The 17,728-nt window shown below is 60.1% G+C and overlaps 1 protein-coding gene and 1 long non-coding RNA gene across 6 annotated transcripts in view; one reads left to right on the top strand and one right to left on the bottom strand.

The window, feature by feature from the left end:
* NECAB2 (N-terminal EF-hand calcium binding protein 2) overlaps positions 1-13,090 on the top strand; it is a 28,443-nt gene extending 15,353 nt beyond the window's left edge. The window contains exons 6-15 of one of the 5 annotated variants that reach the window (XM_059151967.1): positions 4,480-4,616; positions 6,566-6,682; positions 6,970-7,094; positions 7,232-7,311; positions 9,887-9,940; positions 10,744-10,856; positions 11,416-11,439; positions 11,616-11,693; positions 12,228-12,319; positions 12,504-13,090. In XM_059151967.1, coding sequence (XP_059007950.1) covers positions 4,480-4,616; positions 6,566-6,682; positions 6,970-7,094; positions 7,232-7,311; positions 9,887-9,940; positions 10,744-10,856; positions 11,416-11,439; positions 11,616-11,693; positions 12,228-12,319; positions 12,504-12,532 — 849 coding nt within the window. In that variant the 3' untranslated portion in view covers positions 12,533-13,090. Of the gene's footprint in view, positions 1-4,479; positions 4,617-6,565; positions 6,683-6,969; positions 7,095-7,231; positions 7,312-9,886; positions 9,941-10,743; positions 10,857-11,415; positions 11,440-11,615; positions 11,694-12,227; positions 12,472-12,503 lie in introns of those variants that run through there. The other 4 variants (XM_059151970.1, XM_059151966.1, XM_059151971.1 and 1 more) reach the window with 4 other exon arrangements.
* Positions 11,617-17,076, bottom strand: LOC131817989 (uncharacterized). The gene is made up of 6 exons (XR_009348649.1): positions 16,726-17,076; positions 13,946-15,472; positions 13,586-13,779; positions 13,086-13,233; positions 12,232-12,347; positions 11,617-11,751 (listed from the first exon to the last, which is right to left on the bottom strand). It is a non-coding gene; the product is annotated as an uncharacterized LOC131817989 (long non-coding RNA).
* Between the last annotated feature and the right edge of the window lie 652 nt (positions 17,077-17,728).

Below are 17,728 nucleotides of genomic sequence, written 5' to 3'. Positions count from 1 at the left end.
TTAATTAAAAAGTACTCATGATTTAATTTTGAACTACTTCAAAGTAGGGACTGTGAATAATCAAAATTAAGAATTATTTTTGTTACTCGTCTTAGCTTCCTACTTTCTGTATCATTAGTATGAATATTGAAAGGACTCGGGCATTAAGGTGAGAACCTGTAAGAGGTCACAGCTAGCTCAAAGGAAAATTCAGAGAACACACACCATGTAGAGAAACGACCAGGAATTCTGGAATGACTTTGTGAATAAATGCAGAGTTGGCCCCTGTCCCCAGTGACAGTGACAGTCCCTTGCACTCTGCCAGACAGAATTCATGTGTGCTTCTGTAGATGAGAATTCTATTCTACGTTCTACAGTTTTAAGAGTCACTCTAAAACAAAGGAAGACTTAGCACAGAGGTACGAGACAGGAGACCCAGTAAGAAGCTTTCTTGTCCAATGTGAACTTTCACACTTTCCTGGCAATACTCTTTCCATTCCTGTTTCTTTTTCTTTTTCTTTTTTTTTAAGATTTTATTTATTTGATAGATCACAAGTAGGCAGAGAAGCAGGCAGAGAGTGCGGGGGAAGCAGGCTCCCCGCTGAGCAGAGAGTCCTATATGGGGCTCGATCCGAGGATCCTGAGATCATGACCTGAGCCAAAGGCAGAGGCTTCCACTGAGCCCCCCAGGTACCCCTCCATTCCTGGTTCTTATTGTCCAATTTATCTGTCCTCTGAGACCGTGATGAGCTAATTTGTCCCGCTGAATGATTTAATCTCTGTATTTTTAATGTGTTCCCTTTCTATATTTTTAGCTGTGTTGTTTGATGCATATAGACTTCTGTTATGTTTTTATTATATAAATGGTACAGGTTTAATGTCCAAAATTTAGGAAATAGAGAAAAGTATGAAGAAGAATTTCAAATCGTTTCTGACTCACACCATCCTCACCACTGTTAATCACGTTAGCTTATTACCTCTGAGTTTCTTTTGTTCCCCTGTGACTCTTCAATATACTTAATATCGTTCTGTGCACAAAAACTTATTTTTTGCCTTTTTTCCACCTAATATTTTAGCAAATACTTTTCCCACATTATTAAAACTGTCCAGAAGCATCTTTTAAAATATTCATATTTAAATGTACTTACTGTTCTGCTCTTTGGGGCATATTAGAATATTACCAGGTTTTTCTATTACAAATAATACTGTAACCTTGGGACATAAACATTTATGCACGTTTTGCAGGATTTCTTCAGGATGGGTGATCAAAAGTGAAATGACTGGGTCAAAGCATATGAGCAGTCCAGGGCTTGGGTATAAAGCAGAATTGCTTTAGGAAATGGCTGCGTCCCTCTGAGACCCCATTGCCATGTTTATCTATCTATTTATTTATTTATTTTTGAGATTTTATTTATTTGTGAGAGAGAGAAAGCACGCACAAGCAAGGGGAGCAGCACGCAGAGGGAGGAGCAGGGTCCCTGCTGAGCAGGGAGCACGATGCGGGACTCCATCCCAGGACCCTGGGATCGTGACCCTAAGCAGAAGACAGATGCTCAACCGACTGAGCCCCCCAGAGCCCCTCCACGGCCATGCTAATAGCCACTTTCTCACCCTTTGCATGAAGGTTCAGTAGAGCCCTGCCCTTGCTCTGCTAGATTTTGCCGTTTTATCCTGACCCTTCTAACCTGTGGAATACCGTGTCCTCTAAATCCCATCCTCGAGTGACACCACGACTTGTCCTGTTCATCTGACCAGATTTGGTGGCAGGATTTTTTTTGCACAGGCTTGATGTCGTTCATCTTCTGCTGCTGTTTTGGTTCAGAAATGCTTCCATGTGGCTCTCATTTCAAGTCTGGGACTGTGTGCTTATAGGAGGGAACTCAGGGTGCTTTCTTCCTTTCTTTCTTTCTTTTTAAATTTTTTAAAAAAGACTTTATTTATTTATTGGACAGACAGAGATCACAAGCAGGCAGAGAGGCAGGCAGAGAGAGAGGGGGAAGCAGGCTCCCTGCCAAGCAGAGAGCCCAATGTGGGGCTCGATCCCAGGACCCTGGGATCATGACCTGAGCTGAAGGCAGAGGCTCAACCCACGGAGCCACCCAGGCGCCCCAGGCTGCTTTCTACTTGCTTTTATTGTTACACTCTGTCAGCTCTGCCTGCTGTTGGACTCTTAGGCTTCCCGGGTTCTTCCTCTTCCCTGGGGCAGTCTCCAGGTCCGCTCTCTTAAGAGCTGTTGACTGGGATTTGGAAGGGAAACAGTGTAGCTTTCATTGTTCACTGGCCACGTAGCAAGCAGGCGCTGGGTGGGTGCCCTTGGCGGCTTTTATACCTACCTAATAAAAGACATTTCCTGTACCTCTTGGTGGAATTAAAGGACGTTCTAGGTTTTCAGATTATTTTTTACTGTACTTGCACCCTCTTTATTGACATAATCCAGGGGGATCAAAATGAAGTGATGATGAATCTTTTTTTTTTTTCCTGGCCTCTCTAACCTTAAATTTAATTGCACCATCACTTGCTGCCACTTCTCACGACTTCCCGGATCACGAGTTCTTTCTCTGATTCGACCCTGGGTATTTCGAGGGGAAATTCCGAGGCTGGAACGGCGCTCACTTCGGAGATATGCCGGTTTCTGTGTCATGTGTCCGCCTGGTACAGAATTCCCAGATCTGATCCTTTCCTTCTGGAATCTGTGGATTTGGTGTCTTGGCTGAGGCGTTGGTGATGGAGGAGAGATCTGTAAAGGCGGCATTTTCACCCCTTGGGAAGATAACTGGTCTTTCTGGAGTTCAGCTAGCCACTTCCACTCCTGGGTCTTTGCAACCTCAGCCACAGGTCTAGGTGCTTCTCACTCACTTGCTGCAGCTCATTTTTCTGCCTGATGGTTTCTAGCGGGTTTTCTGTCTTTGCACGTAAGTTCTTACCCCATTATATCTTCTTGGCTGTTCATTCATCTGGGGCCCCGCTGATCCCTGGATTGAGAGCGCTTTCCGCCGACGCAGGGGAGGGTAATCAGTCACCGAAACGCTTTAGGGGACCAGAGCCTTATCTACCTTCTGCCGCAGAGTCATTCTCTGGCAGGGCTCGTCGCCGGTGTTGGCACAGGCCAGCCCCCTCCACACACCTCCCTGCGTGTGCCCGCCCCCGCCCCCGCCCCCGCCCACTCCCCACACCTGCCTCCGTTTCCCTCTCTGTCTCTAGCCATCCTTCCCTTGTGCACTCATTGCTAATTAATTTGCAGTCAGAGTGACAGATGGCTTGATTTGCTGTCCTTGGGAGCCCTGTGGACCCTGGCCTTGCGGGGACTGGGCAGAATTCCACGGCGCGGGCAGCTGGCTGCGGAGGCGGGAGAGGCCACGGCTTCGGCGTTCGGGGACCCGCGTCCCCAACCCGGTGCCCTTTGATCCCTTATCATCCTTGAGCGACCCGGCTGAGCCAGAACCTTCTCAGTCCCACCGTCAGGCCTCTGAAGCCACGGGGCTCTCCTCTGGATCCCGGAGCCTTGAGAAATGTCTTTGCGGCCGGCTCTTGACAGAAGGCGCGACTGCGTCTCCCGCCACAGAGCGAAGTCTGTGGAAACCCTCCTCCTCCTCTCCTCCCTGTGCTCCCCTCGTGGCCTCGGAGTCTCCGGCCCCTCCGGCTCCCCCCCCCCCCCCCGCCCGCGCCCCCTGCTGCCCGCTCCTGCTGGGATGGCGTCTCCCACCTTTCCTTGAGGGGGGCCTGTTGAACCGCTCTGGTCGCTCTGGAGTCGTCTTCCGTGTCTCTGAGGAGCACACGGGGGCCCGGGAGCCCGAGGAATCGTCCTCGGAGGAGGGAGGGGGAGGGGGTGTGTGTTCTCCGGGCATTATTCTTCCCTGTCGCAAGGGCATCGGGAACGCCACCGCCAGGGAGCACTCTCGTCCCTGCCAGCCCTCACCAGCGTCACCTTCACGACGCTGTCCTCGTGCTCTTATCACCACCACTGTCACCACCACTGTCACCACCACCGTCATCACCATCACTGTCCCCATCACCGTCATTGTCACTGCCATCTTCGTCACCGTCGCCGCCACCAACACTCGTCTTCACCGTCGCCACCCGCATTGTCCCCGCCATCATCCGTGTTACCAGCGTCAGCTTCGTCCTGATCACAGCAGCTGCTGGTCACTGAGCACTTGCTTTGGGACAGGCACGACCCTGAGCATTTGATATCCGTGTCGCCGTTCAGTCCTCCAGATGACCTTGGGAGATAGATGCTAGGGTGACGCCTGTCACCGTCCCAGAGGGGAGGAGCCAGTCCACAGTGCAGCCAGGGCTCCGACCTCGTCTCCAGATCCATAGCCTGTGTCCTGACGCAGGAGCTCTGCTGTCCCCCAGACGCGGGTGGCCCTGGGGTCCCCCTTTCCTCCTGCGAGGCAGACGCCAACCCCAGGTGCCCCCCCCCCCCCCGGCTCTGTGCCAGACCCCACCCCTAAGTTCCCTCCCCAACCCCTCTCGCATCTGTGCCCCTTCCCTCCACAGGTGTACGAGGGCGGGAGCAACGTGGACCAGTTTGTGACGCGCTTCCTTCTGAAGGAGACGGCCAATCAGATCCAGTCGCTGCTCAGCTCTGTGGAGAGCGCCGTGGAGGCCATCGAGGAGCAGACCAGCCAGATCCGGTGTGTCCCGGGCCCCCCTGGGTCCCCGGGGGGGCTGCGTCGCCCACGGCATCTGCTGCTTGCTGGGGCCACGTGTGTGCTTGGGGGCTGGGGGGGCCTTGGGCAAGGGGCTGCACCTCTCTGTGCTCCTATTCCCCCATCTGGAAAGTGGGGGCGATTCGATCCTTGCCTCGTCAGCGACAGGAGCGTGGAATGAGGCGCTGTCCGCGCAGAGCACGGGGTTTGCGGGCGGGACCCGTGCGCGTTGGGACGCACATGCCCGCGGAGGTAAGACCGTTTCCGAGAGCCTGACCGGTGCGCCACGTCCCTGTACCTCTCACTTAGGTTGTTCCCTAGGACTGTTCTATGATTTGCCTCGTTTTTGAAACCTGGAAGCTACGTGGTTGCCATCACTGGAGAAGCTTCCGTGAGCCGTCAGTGACGTAGCTAGAAAACCAGGCCCCTGTGATGCAGGGAAGCCTCAGGCCTGCCCTCCCCTCCGTCTGGGGGTCTCAGAGGCCTTAAAAAAAGAGTAGCAGCCCCAAACCCCGGAAGGGAAGAGAAGTGCAGTGATTTCAGGCTGCGTTTGCACGTCAAAGTCAAGGAGAGAGTCTGTGTGGGGAAGGGGGCCCGGCGCCCAGAGACGAGTCACTCTCCTTCCCCTGGGGGCCAGGAGCCCTCACATTTGCCGTCCCAAGTTGAGACACACCCCCCTTTCCAGAACAGCCGATGCATCTGGTGTGGAGGAGACATAAAGACAAACGGTGGACAGGAACCACAGTGGCTCGCCGGGGCCAGGGTGTCGGTGGCTGTCCTGTGGGGGGTTTGAGCACGTGATGTGTGGCTGGTGAGGGCTGGTCCCAGCCGGACAGGATTGCAAGAGTTGCTCAGGGACGCTGTTCCCCAAATGTGCGTGCTCTGGGCACCCGTGGGCACAGCACCTGGAAAATGTCAAGTGCCGGTGCCCGGCCCCCGCTCGTGGCCCCCACCCATGGCCCCCACCCATGGCCCCCACCCGTGCCTGCTGGATCGGAGTCCGGGGTTGCTGAGCCCACCACTCTGCCTCCGTCCGTGCTCAGCCCTGTGACTAGAGGGCTGGTCCCCAGAGCTCTGGAGGCTGACATGGAGCTTCCTTACATTTTTGGGTCAGCATCTGGATTCAAAGCTGTGTGTTGTCTTTCGCGGTAGGACAGGTATTGGTGGGTGCTGTCGGGGGCTGATTCCCTGCTCTGTGCATGTCCCGTCTTGTGTCACCAGCCCCATGCTGGGACCTTCCTTTGGGACTTTGGTGGCAGAGGGATCTGTTTGCGACGGGGAGGCACATCTCCACGTGCACTCCCCTGCCTTGAACCGCCCCGAATCTCCGCTAATTTGCCCCCAGGCAGCAGGCCCCCTTCGGCTCCCCTGTGCAGGTACCAGCTACCGGTTCCAAGCCCAGGGCCCCTATGGGACTCCCCTGGTGCCCATTTGTGGTGTGACAGCCACGTTGGATTTGCTGCTGGTTTGTGGAGCATCAGGATGGACACCTCAAAGACTCCGCCCACCTTTCCCCTCCCGGAAGACTTGGGGTGGCCCTGCGTTATGGGGGGCGCGGCTTGCGGAACTCTCGGGATCAGGGATCACGGGAGACAAAGTCTGGAATGTCCCAAGGCAGGAGGAGGCCCGGGACAGGGCACGTTGGCCGTGTGGCGGGGTGTGTGTGTGGATCTCGGTGTATTTGCGGGTGTGGGGGAGTGTCCCGGCATCTCTTTGCACTTGGGTGTTTGGCCACTTCTGAGCCCTCACTCCTGGGCCAGACACTGTTGATGAGCTGGTGACACTGATGATGAGCTGCGTGTGCCCATCAGGGCGTGCCAGGGCTCTATGCCTGTGTGCACCATTGTGCATGGGGCGGTGGACAGGGACAGGACATGGGGCCTGGCTGAGGGCAGGAGCACCGATTTTTCTGTGCTGGTCTGTGCCCTCTCCAGGCTCTCTCTTAGGGCTCCCGTTTTCAGAGAGGGGGCCTGTCGAGCTGGTATAGACCCAGGTTCCCTCCGCCCGACCCCAGTGAAGCCGGGAGAAGAAGCTGTCACTTCTGCTGTGGGGTGGGAGCCTGGCTCAGCGTCAGCCCTGGAATGGACCCCGATTCCCCTGGGCACAGACCCAGGGCTGGGTCATCCTAGAATGCCTGCCAGCTGTGTGGTCTTGCAGAAGGCACCTGTCCGTGGGCCTCCTTTACTGCTCAGGAAACCAAGGCCATTATGGCAGCCCCACGGGAATGGGACCCCATCGGGTCACCTGTGCGCATTTCTGCTCACAACGGGTGCTTAGTGTTTGTCCAAGTGGCCAGGGTCCTGCGGCCTCCGTCATCGGTGTGTTTCCTCCACTCCAGCTGCAGACAGAACCACAGCAAAGCCAGCCACGGCGTGGTGGAGACCTGGTCTGGAAGCGCCGCGCCCCCCCACGCCCCCAGCGCCAAGCTGGGGGCTGCAGAACAAGGGAAGAGTCTCCCATCTGGTGAGAGAGTGGCGCCCTGGGAGGGTGGGGGTGACACCGGCGGTGGCCCGGATACAGCCTGGGCCTCCAGATGGGACTGGGAGGGCTGAGAGCGCCTCACACTTCCCACAATCAGCATCTCTGTTTCGTTTCCTTAGTCTCTGCAGACCCCAAGGAGGAGGGCCTGGAAGCCCAGATTAGCCGCTTGGCAGAGCTGATAGGACGGCTGGAGAGTAAGGTAAGCCCACCCTGCCGTCACCCTCGCCCCTGCACCCAGTGAGTGTAGGGTCAGGCCTAGAGTCTGACGGGAGCCCCGGACCTTGGGCCAACGGGGAATGGGGGAACGGAGAACAAGACTAGGGGAAATGTGTCCCGTGTACCGGCCCGAGGAGAGGTGCCAGGGGGGAGGGGGAGCTGTCACAGGGCTGGGGGCAGCTGGAAGGGGCATCTCAGGGAGCAGGAAGGAGTCAGCAGTGTCCCGGATGGCCAGGCAACAAGGCTTCCTGTGGCTTTGCTGGAAGGTGGGCCTGGCCTGGGCAGGTGATGGCAAAAGGCAGTAGGTGCAGTAGTAGCAACGTCCCAGAGGCGATTAGAAGCGTTCCAATGACCCGATGCATTCATGGCCTCTTTCAAATATGGTTCAGTACGTCCACGGGTAATTAAAAAAAACGGCGGAGTCTCTACAGAATCCTGTCTTCCGAGAACATTTCACCACTCAGTAGGTCCTCACAGCACAACCCACAGGGGCCGTCCCCAGTACCGCAGGCAGGGCTTGGAGCCTGCAAGTCTGATGTGAGGCTGTGGGCGGGGCTGATGTCCCCTGCGGCCACTTAGCAGCTGTGTGACCCTGGGCCAGTGACATACCCTCTCTGAGCCCCAGACTCAGAAGCATTCAGAGTAGTCCACCCCCAGCCTTGTTGTGAGGATGAAAGAAAATGAGGTCTTAACGCCTCCCCCGAGCGCCTCCCCCGGAGCCTGCCGCGGTGAGCATCTACTCAGCGGTTGCTGGCCCTCGTTACTGGATGTTCTGACACCAAAACCCAGACGCATGTGTTTGCTTGGGGGACCCCGGGCAGCCGCTCCCCGCGAGCTCAGTGGTTACAGCCATTGTACGTGTCTCCGAAGTCTCTGGATTTTTCACATCTTTGGCAAAAGGGCAAAAAAGTACTTTCCTGGGTTTGGGGGTGAGGAGGGATCCGCGGGGGCGGGGCTCCCCGCGCAGAGGGAGGCCGAGGCCAGACGGGCCGCAGGGGAGCCTGGGGGCGGAGGCGGCCGTCCACCTGCCGGGGGCCGAGGTGGGATCCCCCTCCCCGGAAAGCCTGCCGAGTGGGCGCGGTGGGAACGGCTCGGCAGGACCCCGAGGCCCGGTTGCCATAACAACTCGGCGGCGCCTCCGGAGGGAGGTTGTTTGAAGCTTATTTTTAGCGCCCGGTCGCCTTAACAACCAGCTGGCTGGAGACCTCGGAGCACCTGGGTGTCCTGGAGATGGGGCGGGGCCCCTCCTGCCGGCCCCTGATTGGTCCAGGCCGCCGGCGGGAGCCAATCCGGGGTCGCCAGGGGGCCCCGCCCTCTGCGTGCCCGCCTAAGCCTGGCTGCTCTGCCTGGGTGGGACTGATGGGTGCTGGAGGGGTTGGGGCAGACGTGGTGCCCCCGCACCCCCCGCCCCCAGGAGCCCGCCTCGGTGTTAAGGTGAGGGGCCAGGCACACCTCGGGCACCTGCAAAGCTCCTTGCAGCCCCACGTTTCTGAGAAGTCCGCACCTTCTGCAGGACCCGCTGCAGAAATGAGGCCATTTGGGGCACAGGCGTTAGGGGACATCCTGAAGAATCTCAGAGGTAGTGACCGCACAGATCACAGGCCCGACCACCACTGGCTGTTCTCCTGAGTAGCAGATATGTCTCACAGTTGTGTGTCCTCCACACGAGAGGAAAGACCCCGTGTCTGTGACTGTGCGGGAGACACGGGCCGTCCCCGTGGAGGATGGTCGGGAGCAGGCGCAGAGGTGGCCTTCGTGGGGTGCACAAGTTGGAGAAGAACCAGGAATCTGTGGGTGGGGAGGTGAGAGACCCTGGCTTCGAACCCAGTCTCCTCCAGTCACGCAGTTTTCGTGGCCTTCGGAGCCAGGGTTCTCAGCTCAGAAACAGCCTGAGCATCCGTCGGGTTGTGTTCTAGACCCCAGCACAGGGTCGTGAGCACAGGGTCGTGAGCTGTGTGCACGCGGTTCCTGCTCTCTTGGGGCTCATGGGGGCGGGCAGTGTCTTCCTCAGTCTGGACGGTTCAGCAAGATGTGTTTGTAAAGCATCTAGTTCAAGGCCTGGGGGAGGCCAGGGTAATAGACCAGCCCATGGAGAGCGTTGGATTCACGAGGCACCGGGGGTTAGGACTCGGGGTGATTGGTATGTTGATGGGGAACCTCAGGGCTTTGCCAGCAGCTGTGGCAAAAACCCAGCATCCCGGATTCAAGTCTCAAGCCCCCATGGCTGCATGTCCCCAGAGGACCCTCCCCTGCTGGCAGAATGCCCCCTGGGTAGATCTGGTCGCCCTCTGTGTCTCCCAGTGCTCCCACATGCCAAGGCCAAAAGGGCTCTCGGCCGCTCTGCAGTCCGTCGCCCAGCCTGGCTTCCCAGCTCCCCTCAGAGCCAGCGCTGTGTATGGACCGAGCTCCATCTAGCCACCTGGGGACTCCAGAGTCCCTGGACCCATGGGGTGGGGAGGCTGGAGCTCTTTGATGGCTTTCATTGTGGTAGTCCTGGAGGCCTCCTTAGGGGAGGTGGCCTTTGTCTCCCAACACATCTTTGTATGTTTTGGTTTCAGACCGTTTGGTTTGATCTTCAGCAGCGCCTCTCGGATGAAGAAGGCACCAACATGGTGAGGCCCGGTCCCTTCCTGCCCCTCTCCTGCGGCCCCGTCCCTGCGGGAGCCCGGCCTCGATGCCGGCAGCTCCGTGTTTGACACCCCCGCCCCGGCACCACCACCAGGGGAGATGCAGCCCCAGCTGCTGGTCCCCCAGCCCTCCCAGGGGTGTTTTTTCTTTTTTTTTTTTCTTTTTTTTTTTTTAATATTTTATTTATTTATTTGACAGACAGAGATCACAAGTAGGCAGAGAGGCAGGCAGAGAGAGAGGAGGAAACAGGCTTCCTGCTGAGCAGAGAGCCCGACGCGGGGCTCGATCCCAGGACCCTGGGATCATGACCTGAGCCGAAAGCAGAGGCTTTAACCCACTGAGCCACCCAGGCACCCCCAGGGGTGTTTTTTCGTTCAGAAACAGTTTGGCTCAGAGCAAAGTGATCATCGCAGTGACGCCAGGACAGTTGTGCTGCGCCTGGGGATGTTGCCTCTGGGACCAGAGCGCCTTGCAGGCGGCTCCCGGCGTCCCTAGAGCCTCTGGGAACACCCTTCTCGGGCGTCCTGCATTGGCGGGGCTGCTGTCAGCTTAGGGCTCTCCAGTCCTCGCTCCCAGTAGCCCGTATAAGCGCGAAGGGCGCGTGTGTACCTGTGAGGTTTCTCTGGTTTTATGTTGGCCGAGTTGTCTGAGCTCTCTGTGGGAGGGTCTGGGGAGGCCAGGTCTTGGGCTGTGCCCTGGGGGCAGGAGGGGTCCCGGGAGGACAGAGGGGCCGAGGGACACAGCCGGCCCACGGGCGCCCACCCTCACCCCTCTCCATGGCCCCCAGCACCTGCAGCTGGTCCGGCAGGAGATGGCCGTGTGCCCCGAACAGCTGAGTGAGTTCGTGGACTCCCTGCGCCAGTACCTCCGCGGCACTGCCGGGGCCGGGAGCTGCTTCCAGTGAGTGGGGCTGGGGCTGGAGGGCCGGGCTCCCCCGAGGTCAGACGGTGCCCCAGGGAGGTCCCTGGGGTTCCGGCTTTGCCCCACCTCATACAGTGGCCGTGACTCCGGCTCCCGGGCTTCCGCTCCGTCGTGGTCCCTGGGGTTGCTACAGGGGATGGTGGAGGGATGCGCGGGGCTTACTGGGCGATGCTTGGGGTTCTGTTCTGCGGAGCGGGGAGAAAGCGGCAGGCCAGAGCGCAGCTGAGAAGGGAGCCAGGTCAGGATGGGGCTGGAGAGGGCGGAATCTGCGCACCTCGCCCCCTCCCCGCCGGGCCAGCCACACTGGGGGAGGCAACCCCTGCCTCCACCCCCGGCCCCAGGTACAGTCTGCCCTACTGAAGGGGAGGAAGGGGGCCTGGCGGGCCCGGACCCCGCGCAGGCCTTCCCCCAGCCACCGCTGGGCCCATTCCAACTCACAAGAGTGTTTTAAGGAGTAAGTGAAACCAGAGGAGAGCGTGGCCAGAGGAAGATGCTTTTATTTTTAAAGATTTTTAAATGAATAAAAACCCTTTTAAAGCATCATCGCTTTGTCATTCATTTGGTGAGTATCCTTGGCCTCTGAAAGGCGGGGCCCTGTGGTGGGGGCGGAGGGACCCCCTGAACCGAACAGTCAGGAGAGCAGCTGCTGGGGGCCCTCCCCACTCCTGCCAGTCTCGGGGCGGGGCCCTGCTTTGAGGGGGACGGTCGGACAGCCCCTAACTGGTGCTTCTCTTTCAGCATCGCGGCCGTGAGGCTGGCTGACGGCTTCACCTTCGTGGTCTACGAGTTCTGGGAGACGGAGGAGGAGTGGAGGCGGTAAGCGGGCCGCGGGCCCAGGCCGACCCTCACCCTCCGCACCCCTTCCCGGAGCGCCCTGGAGAGAGAGCACGGAGGGCAGGGGCGTGATGAGCACCGTCCGTGGGGCATCGGCCACAGGGTGCTGGCTTTACTGGGCCGACTGGGGCCCTAACGGCCCTAACCAGCTGGGCTCTGAACCCCGGTCCCTGGCCCGCCTGGAAGCCGAGATGAAGTCTGTTGCCATCTGAGAACTGAGGCTCCAGGGACCCAAACCCCAGCAAGTTCTCTGGTTAAGAACGCCCGGTGGGCACCTGGGTGGCTCAGCCGGTTCAGAAGGCTCCTCGGGAGGCGGGAGCCCAGCCTGCCCCTCCCTGCTCCAAGGCCACAGCATTCAGCGGCCCTGAGGCTGGGCCTTCGTTTCTTTAAGCGCCTAGTGTGGCTGAGGAGGAGGAAAGTCCCCGAACCCCGCAGAGCCAGGATTAGAGACCTGCGGCCCCACTCCTGGGCTAGAGGCCCCCCAGCACCCACAGCACCCCTGTCCCCGTCCCGCAGGCACCTGCAGAGCCCCGTGTGCAAGGCGTTCCGGCACGTCAAGGTGGACACGCTGAGTCAGCCTGAGGTCCTCTCCAGGATCCTGGTGCCAGGTAGACGGAAGTGGGTGTGCAGGGGGTCCTAGAAGCGGGAGCCCAAGGGTGTGAGAGTTGGTCCAGCCCCTGCGAGGGGTCCGGGCCTGGAGGCGGGAGGTGCTTCCCCGCCTCCCTCCGGGACAGGGCGAAGGGGCTGCCCTTCCCAACCCCCTGCTGCCTCTTGTCTTGTCCCGCCTCACAGCTGCCTGGTGTACTGTGGGCCGCGACTGACCATGTCCCTGAGGCCTTTGGATCCGCCTGCCCCTCTGCCCACTCTTTTCTAGCAACTTTGGTACATCCGCTGTCTTTTCACTGTACTTCAGACAAGAATGTATCCTCCCTGTTTGCCGTGAAGGAGCAGCCCCTTCCCCAATCCCCCGCCCTCCCTTAGCGGCTGCCGCCACTGGGAAACAGCAGGCACAGGGAGGTGTCCTGGGACCAGCACCTCCCCCAGCCCGGCCCAGCGGCCACGCATGACCCCTCCCCCCCGCCCCCCCCCCGCCCCCGCCTCATGGGCCTGGGGGACACCCTGCCCAGGTAGGAGCTGCGCCCCTGTAGTGCCCCACTCGGCCTGGGCCCCGCCGCGCCGGACTGGAGCACCCCCGTAGCCAGTGCCCGCTTGGCAGTCCGGCACCAATAAACACTGGTTGGGAACGGTGGTGTGCTGGTTTTCTTTCGAATTTTCTAGCGGACGGCCGCTAGATGCACAAAGCAGTCCTGGTGCGTGGGGCCCCTTACGAGCCGCGAAACCTTGACCCCATCACCCCAAAGTCGGTTTCCTTACCTGGAACACGGAGCCGATCAATCCGAGGTGCGTGTCTGACAGACAAAGCGGTGCCCGCTCTGAAGTCCTGGGAGGCCCCAGGCGCTCCCCTCGGGCCCAGCGGTTCACGACAAGGACTCAGAGAACTCAGCGGAGCCAGTTCACTCTGCTGCTGATTCCGGCACGACACAAGGGGACAGACAGACTGAAGTCAGCAGCAGGAGGACCGGGCCCAGAGCTCACAAGCCTCCCCGCCCGCTGTCTCCCTGCACTGACCTGTCCAGAGCAGGCGATGGGGGCCCAGCCCTGCCCGGTGTTGACTTAGCCTCCAGCCCTCCTGCAGTCAAGCTGAAACCTCCAGGTCGGAGGCCCCCAGTAAACAAAGGTTTGAGATCAGGACATTCCAAGGTCCTAGAGCTCCCCTCCCCGCAGCCGAAGTCCGAGGGCACGGGGCTCCGGGCGCCCTGGACCCTTCACTGCACACCTGTAAGGGAGCTATTCCAACAAGACTCGAGACTTACACATTATTTCAAGTCCCGTTCTGGAACCTCTTTAACGTCCCCACTCTGTTTCCCTGGCCTGGAAGCAGATGGCAGGTACAGGCATCCCAAGGGACCAGGAAAGAGTGAGGTCCTCAGCCAGGGCAACAGTGCGTCGGTGGGGCCTGGTGGGAGTTCTGGGGCCACGGAGGCACCTGGAGCGGCCAGCCTGGGACCTGGGGACGAGAGGACAGCTGTCACTGCCGTAAGGCCCCCGCTCCCTCCCCCTTGGGTCCTGCCGCCTCCTGGTGCGGTGGATGCGGGTCCTTCAGGCACACCCAGTGACCCACAAGGTGGGCTTGCGGGAAGCGTAAAAAGCAAGTCCCGACCCCAGCTACGCACCTCCCAGCAGCACGTCCCTGCCGCAGCCTCTCCGCTCTTGAGAGTGGCATGTCCCAGGGTCCTGCCCGCAGCATCCACAAGCACCCCCAAAGCCAGTGCTGCTCCCATCAGCGCCGCAGTTTTACAAAGATTCTCGGGGCTGAGGCTCCTTGGGGTATAGCTGAGGAACCCCACGAGCTGGGCGTGTTACACGTCTGCCACACGTCCTGCACGCCGGCCCGCGCACTGCACCCGGACTGTAGCATCTCTGCTGACAGCAGCTGGAGCTCGCGGAGCCTCCGTGGATGCTGAGCGGGTGGGAAGAAGCTCCGGGGAGAACAGACCCCAGCCCCAAAGGGGCCAGAGCGCCCGCTGAATGTACACTTCACAACCAGGCACGCAGACACCAGCTCCCTTGGTGCTGCAGGTGCCGCGCCGGGAAAGGCAGGTTCCTGGCAGGGGTCGGGCGTATGTAAACAGAGAGGGCAAGCGACTCACCAGAGGTCACACAGCAAGCTAAGGGCACCACTTACATCCCAACCCAGAGCCACCTGTCCCCAGCCCGGTGCCCAAGCCCCTGTGCCACTCAGCACAGACACGTGAGAACAGCTCTAGGCTGGGTCATTAAGACATCGATCAGGTTCCTCAAAGACGGGTACTCTAGGAGCTGGCCAGCCCATTCCTAGGTCTACCCCACGCCCCCAGACGACTAAGGAGACACATGTGAGCAAGGACTTGGGTCCAAGCTCCGAAGGCCGTCAGCGGGGGGACAGGCCACGTGGGCTCCGGCCACACCAGGGAGTCCCGTTCAGCCACAGAAAGAAACGCAGTACGGACCCCTGCCCATCACGAATAACCCGTGAAAACACAAAGCCACATGCACGAGACCAGCCACGGAGGGATCTAGCATGTGATCCCATTCACGCGGAACGTCTAGAATAGTCTCGTCTCTAGGTACGGAGAGAAGACGAGGGCTTTCCGGGCTGGGGTCCGAGGGAGGAGGGAGTGACGGGGTTTCCTGCTGCGGTGACAGGAGTGTTTGGGAACCAGGCGGAGGTGTCCACCCAACACTGCAGTAACTGAATCGTACACCTCCGACGGCTCCTTCGGCGTGACATCAAGCTGACCTCAACCGCCGCCCCTCCCCAAACCCCCATCAGCTCACGTGTCCACATCAAAAAGGTCCCCACCTGCGTTCAGCGGCCAATGCACATTCTCACCGTGTGCAGTTCCAGACCCGAACCTGCCGTGGGGGGTGTGTGGGGGCCGGCCTGTGTCGGAGGAGCGGAGCTGCGCAGGGGCCTGGCAGCGCTGCCCAGCCGTGGGGGGCACTGGAGCCAGGGGGAAGACCCTCCCCAGAGCCCCCGGCCGCCCACGCCACTCAGAGCAGAACTCATCACCTGTGACACAAAACCTCCCTCGGCCACGTCTGCAGGATGGTTTGAGACGAGTGTCTACCCTCACGCACGGCGGACACCGTGGCCCGTGACAGGCCAGCCTCTGCGCCGACGGCTTTGCGGGGAGTCTCAGCTCACACTCCCCGCCAACCTGGGGTGGGAGAGGGGCCGTCCTTAGCTTGGTTTTAGAGGACAGCAAGGACACAGACTGCGACCACAAGGGAGAAGGGAGGCGGTGGCTGCTGACCTACCGAGAAAGGACGCTGCAGGACGCTGCAGGACGCCGCGGCTGACAACAGCACAGCGGGTGTTTGCCTGGGATAGCGACCTGAGGCCCCGGGCTAGCCAAGGCTGCCACCGCTGCTCAGCGGCAGGCAGGACAGGCTCAGGTCTTTCCGACCCAGAGCCCACCCAAAGCCCTACATGATGCCACCATGACCTCGAGGACACGGCTTCTGCCCTTCCTGCTGGCGGCTGGCAAAACCTGAGGGGACCTCAGGTGGAGAAGGACCACCCCGAGTCAGCTCGCACCTCCACCGGGGCAGACATCAGAGGGGAACACCCTGGCCAGCAGTTCTCTGCCGTACACCCCAGAACGATGATGGCTGTCCTACGAGATCACATCCTATTCCTGCCCGAGACCAGGCTGAAAATGACTGTCCCCTGCAGGGGGTCGTCACCCTTCAAGGGTCCCACTCTCTCCCCCCTCTTCTCCCCCAGCATGGCGTACCAGTCCGCTGCCCCCTGACGTGCCGTCGGCTTTGGGGTGGGCCCTAGCACCCTACTTCCCTTTCTTCCCGGCTGCAGGAAGCTCTGTGTTCACCTCCTCTCAACCTCGGTTTTCTGGAAATAAAGCGACCGCGGCTCAGGCCCCTACCGCTGCTGTTGACACACCATCACCTCTGAATCTCACGGGGAGCCCGCCGGGCTGCGCAGCGTGGCCGCTGGGGAATCAGACTCCCACAGACGGTTCATAAACCCCCCAGATCTGAATGAGCAAACGGCAGGAGCCAGCGGTCAAAAGCAACATTCCGAGCCCAAAGCCAGGCCTCACGGCGCCTCCTTCGATGGCCCTGTCCTTTCCCTACCACACTCCGTGCTTCCTGAGGACTCCAGGAGCCCTGGAGGGCTCGAGCCCGGCCGCAGCATTGCTAGAAGCACGTGGGACAGAGGATCAAGGACTCCACTGGCTGGTGCCTGCGGGGGGCAGCTCTGCCGCAGCCCACGGCCTGGCTCTGAGGCCCTCATCTGGGGTGGGGGGGCGGGGAGGCCGCTGCGGCCACCGGACAGAGGGTATGGCAGGGTGTGGCGCTGGCCCCCCTCACTGGGTCAGAGTCTACACCCGCGGCCAGGGCAGAGGAGGGCAGAGGGGAGCCGGGACTCTGCCGAGCCTCAGTGCCTCACCTGTAAAACGGACGAATGTGAAAACAGACTGAGGTCAATGGAGCCAGACGCGAAGGCCGCTCACGGGGGTCCGGAAGCAGCGGGTCCATGCAGACGGCAGCCTCATGCTCCCCGGGGCCAGGCAGGGACTGCTGGTGGCACAGCTTTCTCTGGGGGGGATGAGACACACCGGAATTCGACGCTGGGGACAGCAGTACGACCCCAGGCACCAGCTTCCACTGAACAGTCCACTCCACGAGGCTGAACCTTACGGTGTGTGAGTTCTCCCGCAAAAAAGTGAATGCGAGTGGGTGGTATGGAAAACAGAAAACAAAAGAATCCAGTTGTATCCCCACTAGCCACACGGGCAGGAACCCATGACTCACCACCACCATCTCCTGACTCCAGCCCCGCTGCTTCCGGCCGACGTCCCAAGGCAGAGGAAGAGTGGCCCGGATCCAGTGATGGCCCGGACACCCCAGGTCCCATGCAGGGTCAGTGCCAACGAGCACAGCGACAGGAGCAGCCGGGCCCCTGGCCACCTCCCTCCCCACCCTCTCCCCTACTCTGGGCCCGAGGCCGACCCCCGGGGCCCCCTGTCCCCACCCAGCTGCAGGTGTGATCCTGACCCCAGGACTGGCTGGGGTCGGGAAGGAAGGACGGAGCCAACTGTCCACTGGGCTCCCAGGCTCTTCAGGTCCAGCCGGAAGGGAAAGGGGGCTCTCCTCGGGGTCCTCCCATCAGAGTGGGGGCCAAAGCTGAGGTCCCTGGGCCTCAGTCCCAACTTCTGGTCTGAACTGTGTCCCCTGGAGATGGTAAGTGGAAGTCCCAACTCTGGGGACCTGTGACCGTGACATCTTTGCAGCCTCTAAGTTAAGGGGAGGTCATCCTGCACTAGGGTGGTTCAGAGCCAGTGACTGGCGTCCTCGTCGGAGGAGGGAACTCTGGACAGACACGCAGGGCGGACACCATGTCGGGGGCAGGGAGCCGAGGCGAGCGGGGTGTACCTACAGGCCAAGCCATG

This window comes from Mustela lutreola, chromosome 16 (genome assembly GCF_030435805.1).
Source record: "Mustela lutreola isolate mMusLut2 chromosome 16, mMusLut2.pri, whole genome shotgun sequence".
In the NCBI taxonomy this organism is placed as follows: domain Eukaryota; kingdom Metazoa; phylum Chordata; class Mammalia; order Carnivora; family Mustelidae; genus Mustela; species Mustela lutreola.
Note: the sequence above shows the minus strand (reverse complement) of the source record. Positions and strands in the feature narration are given on the sequence as shown.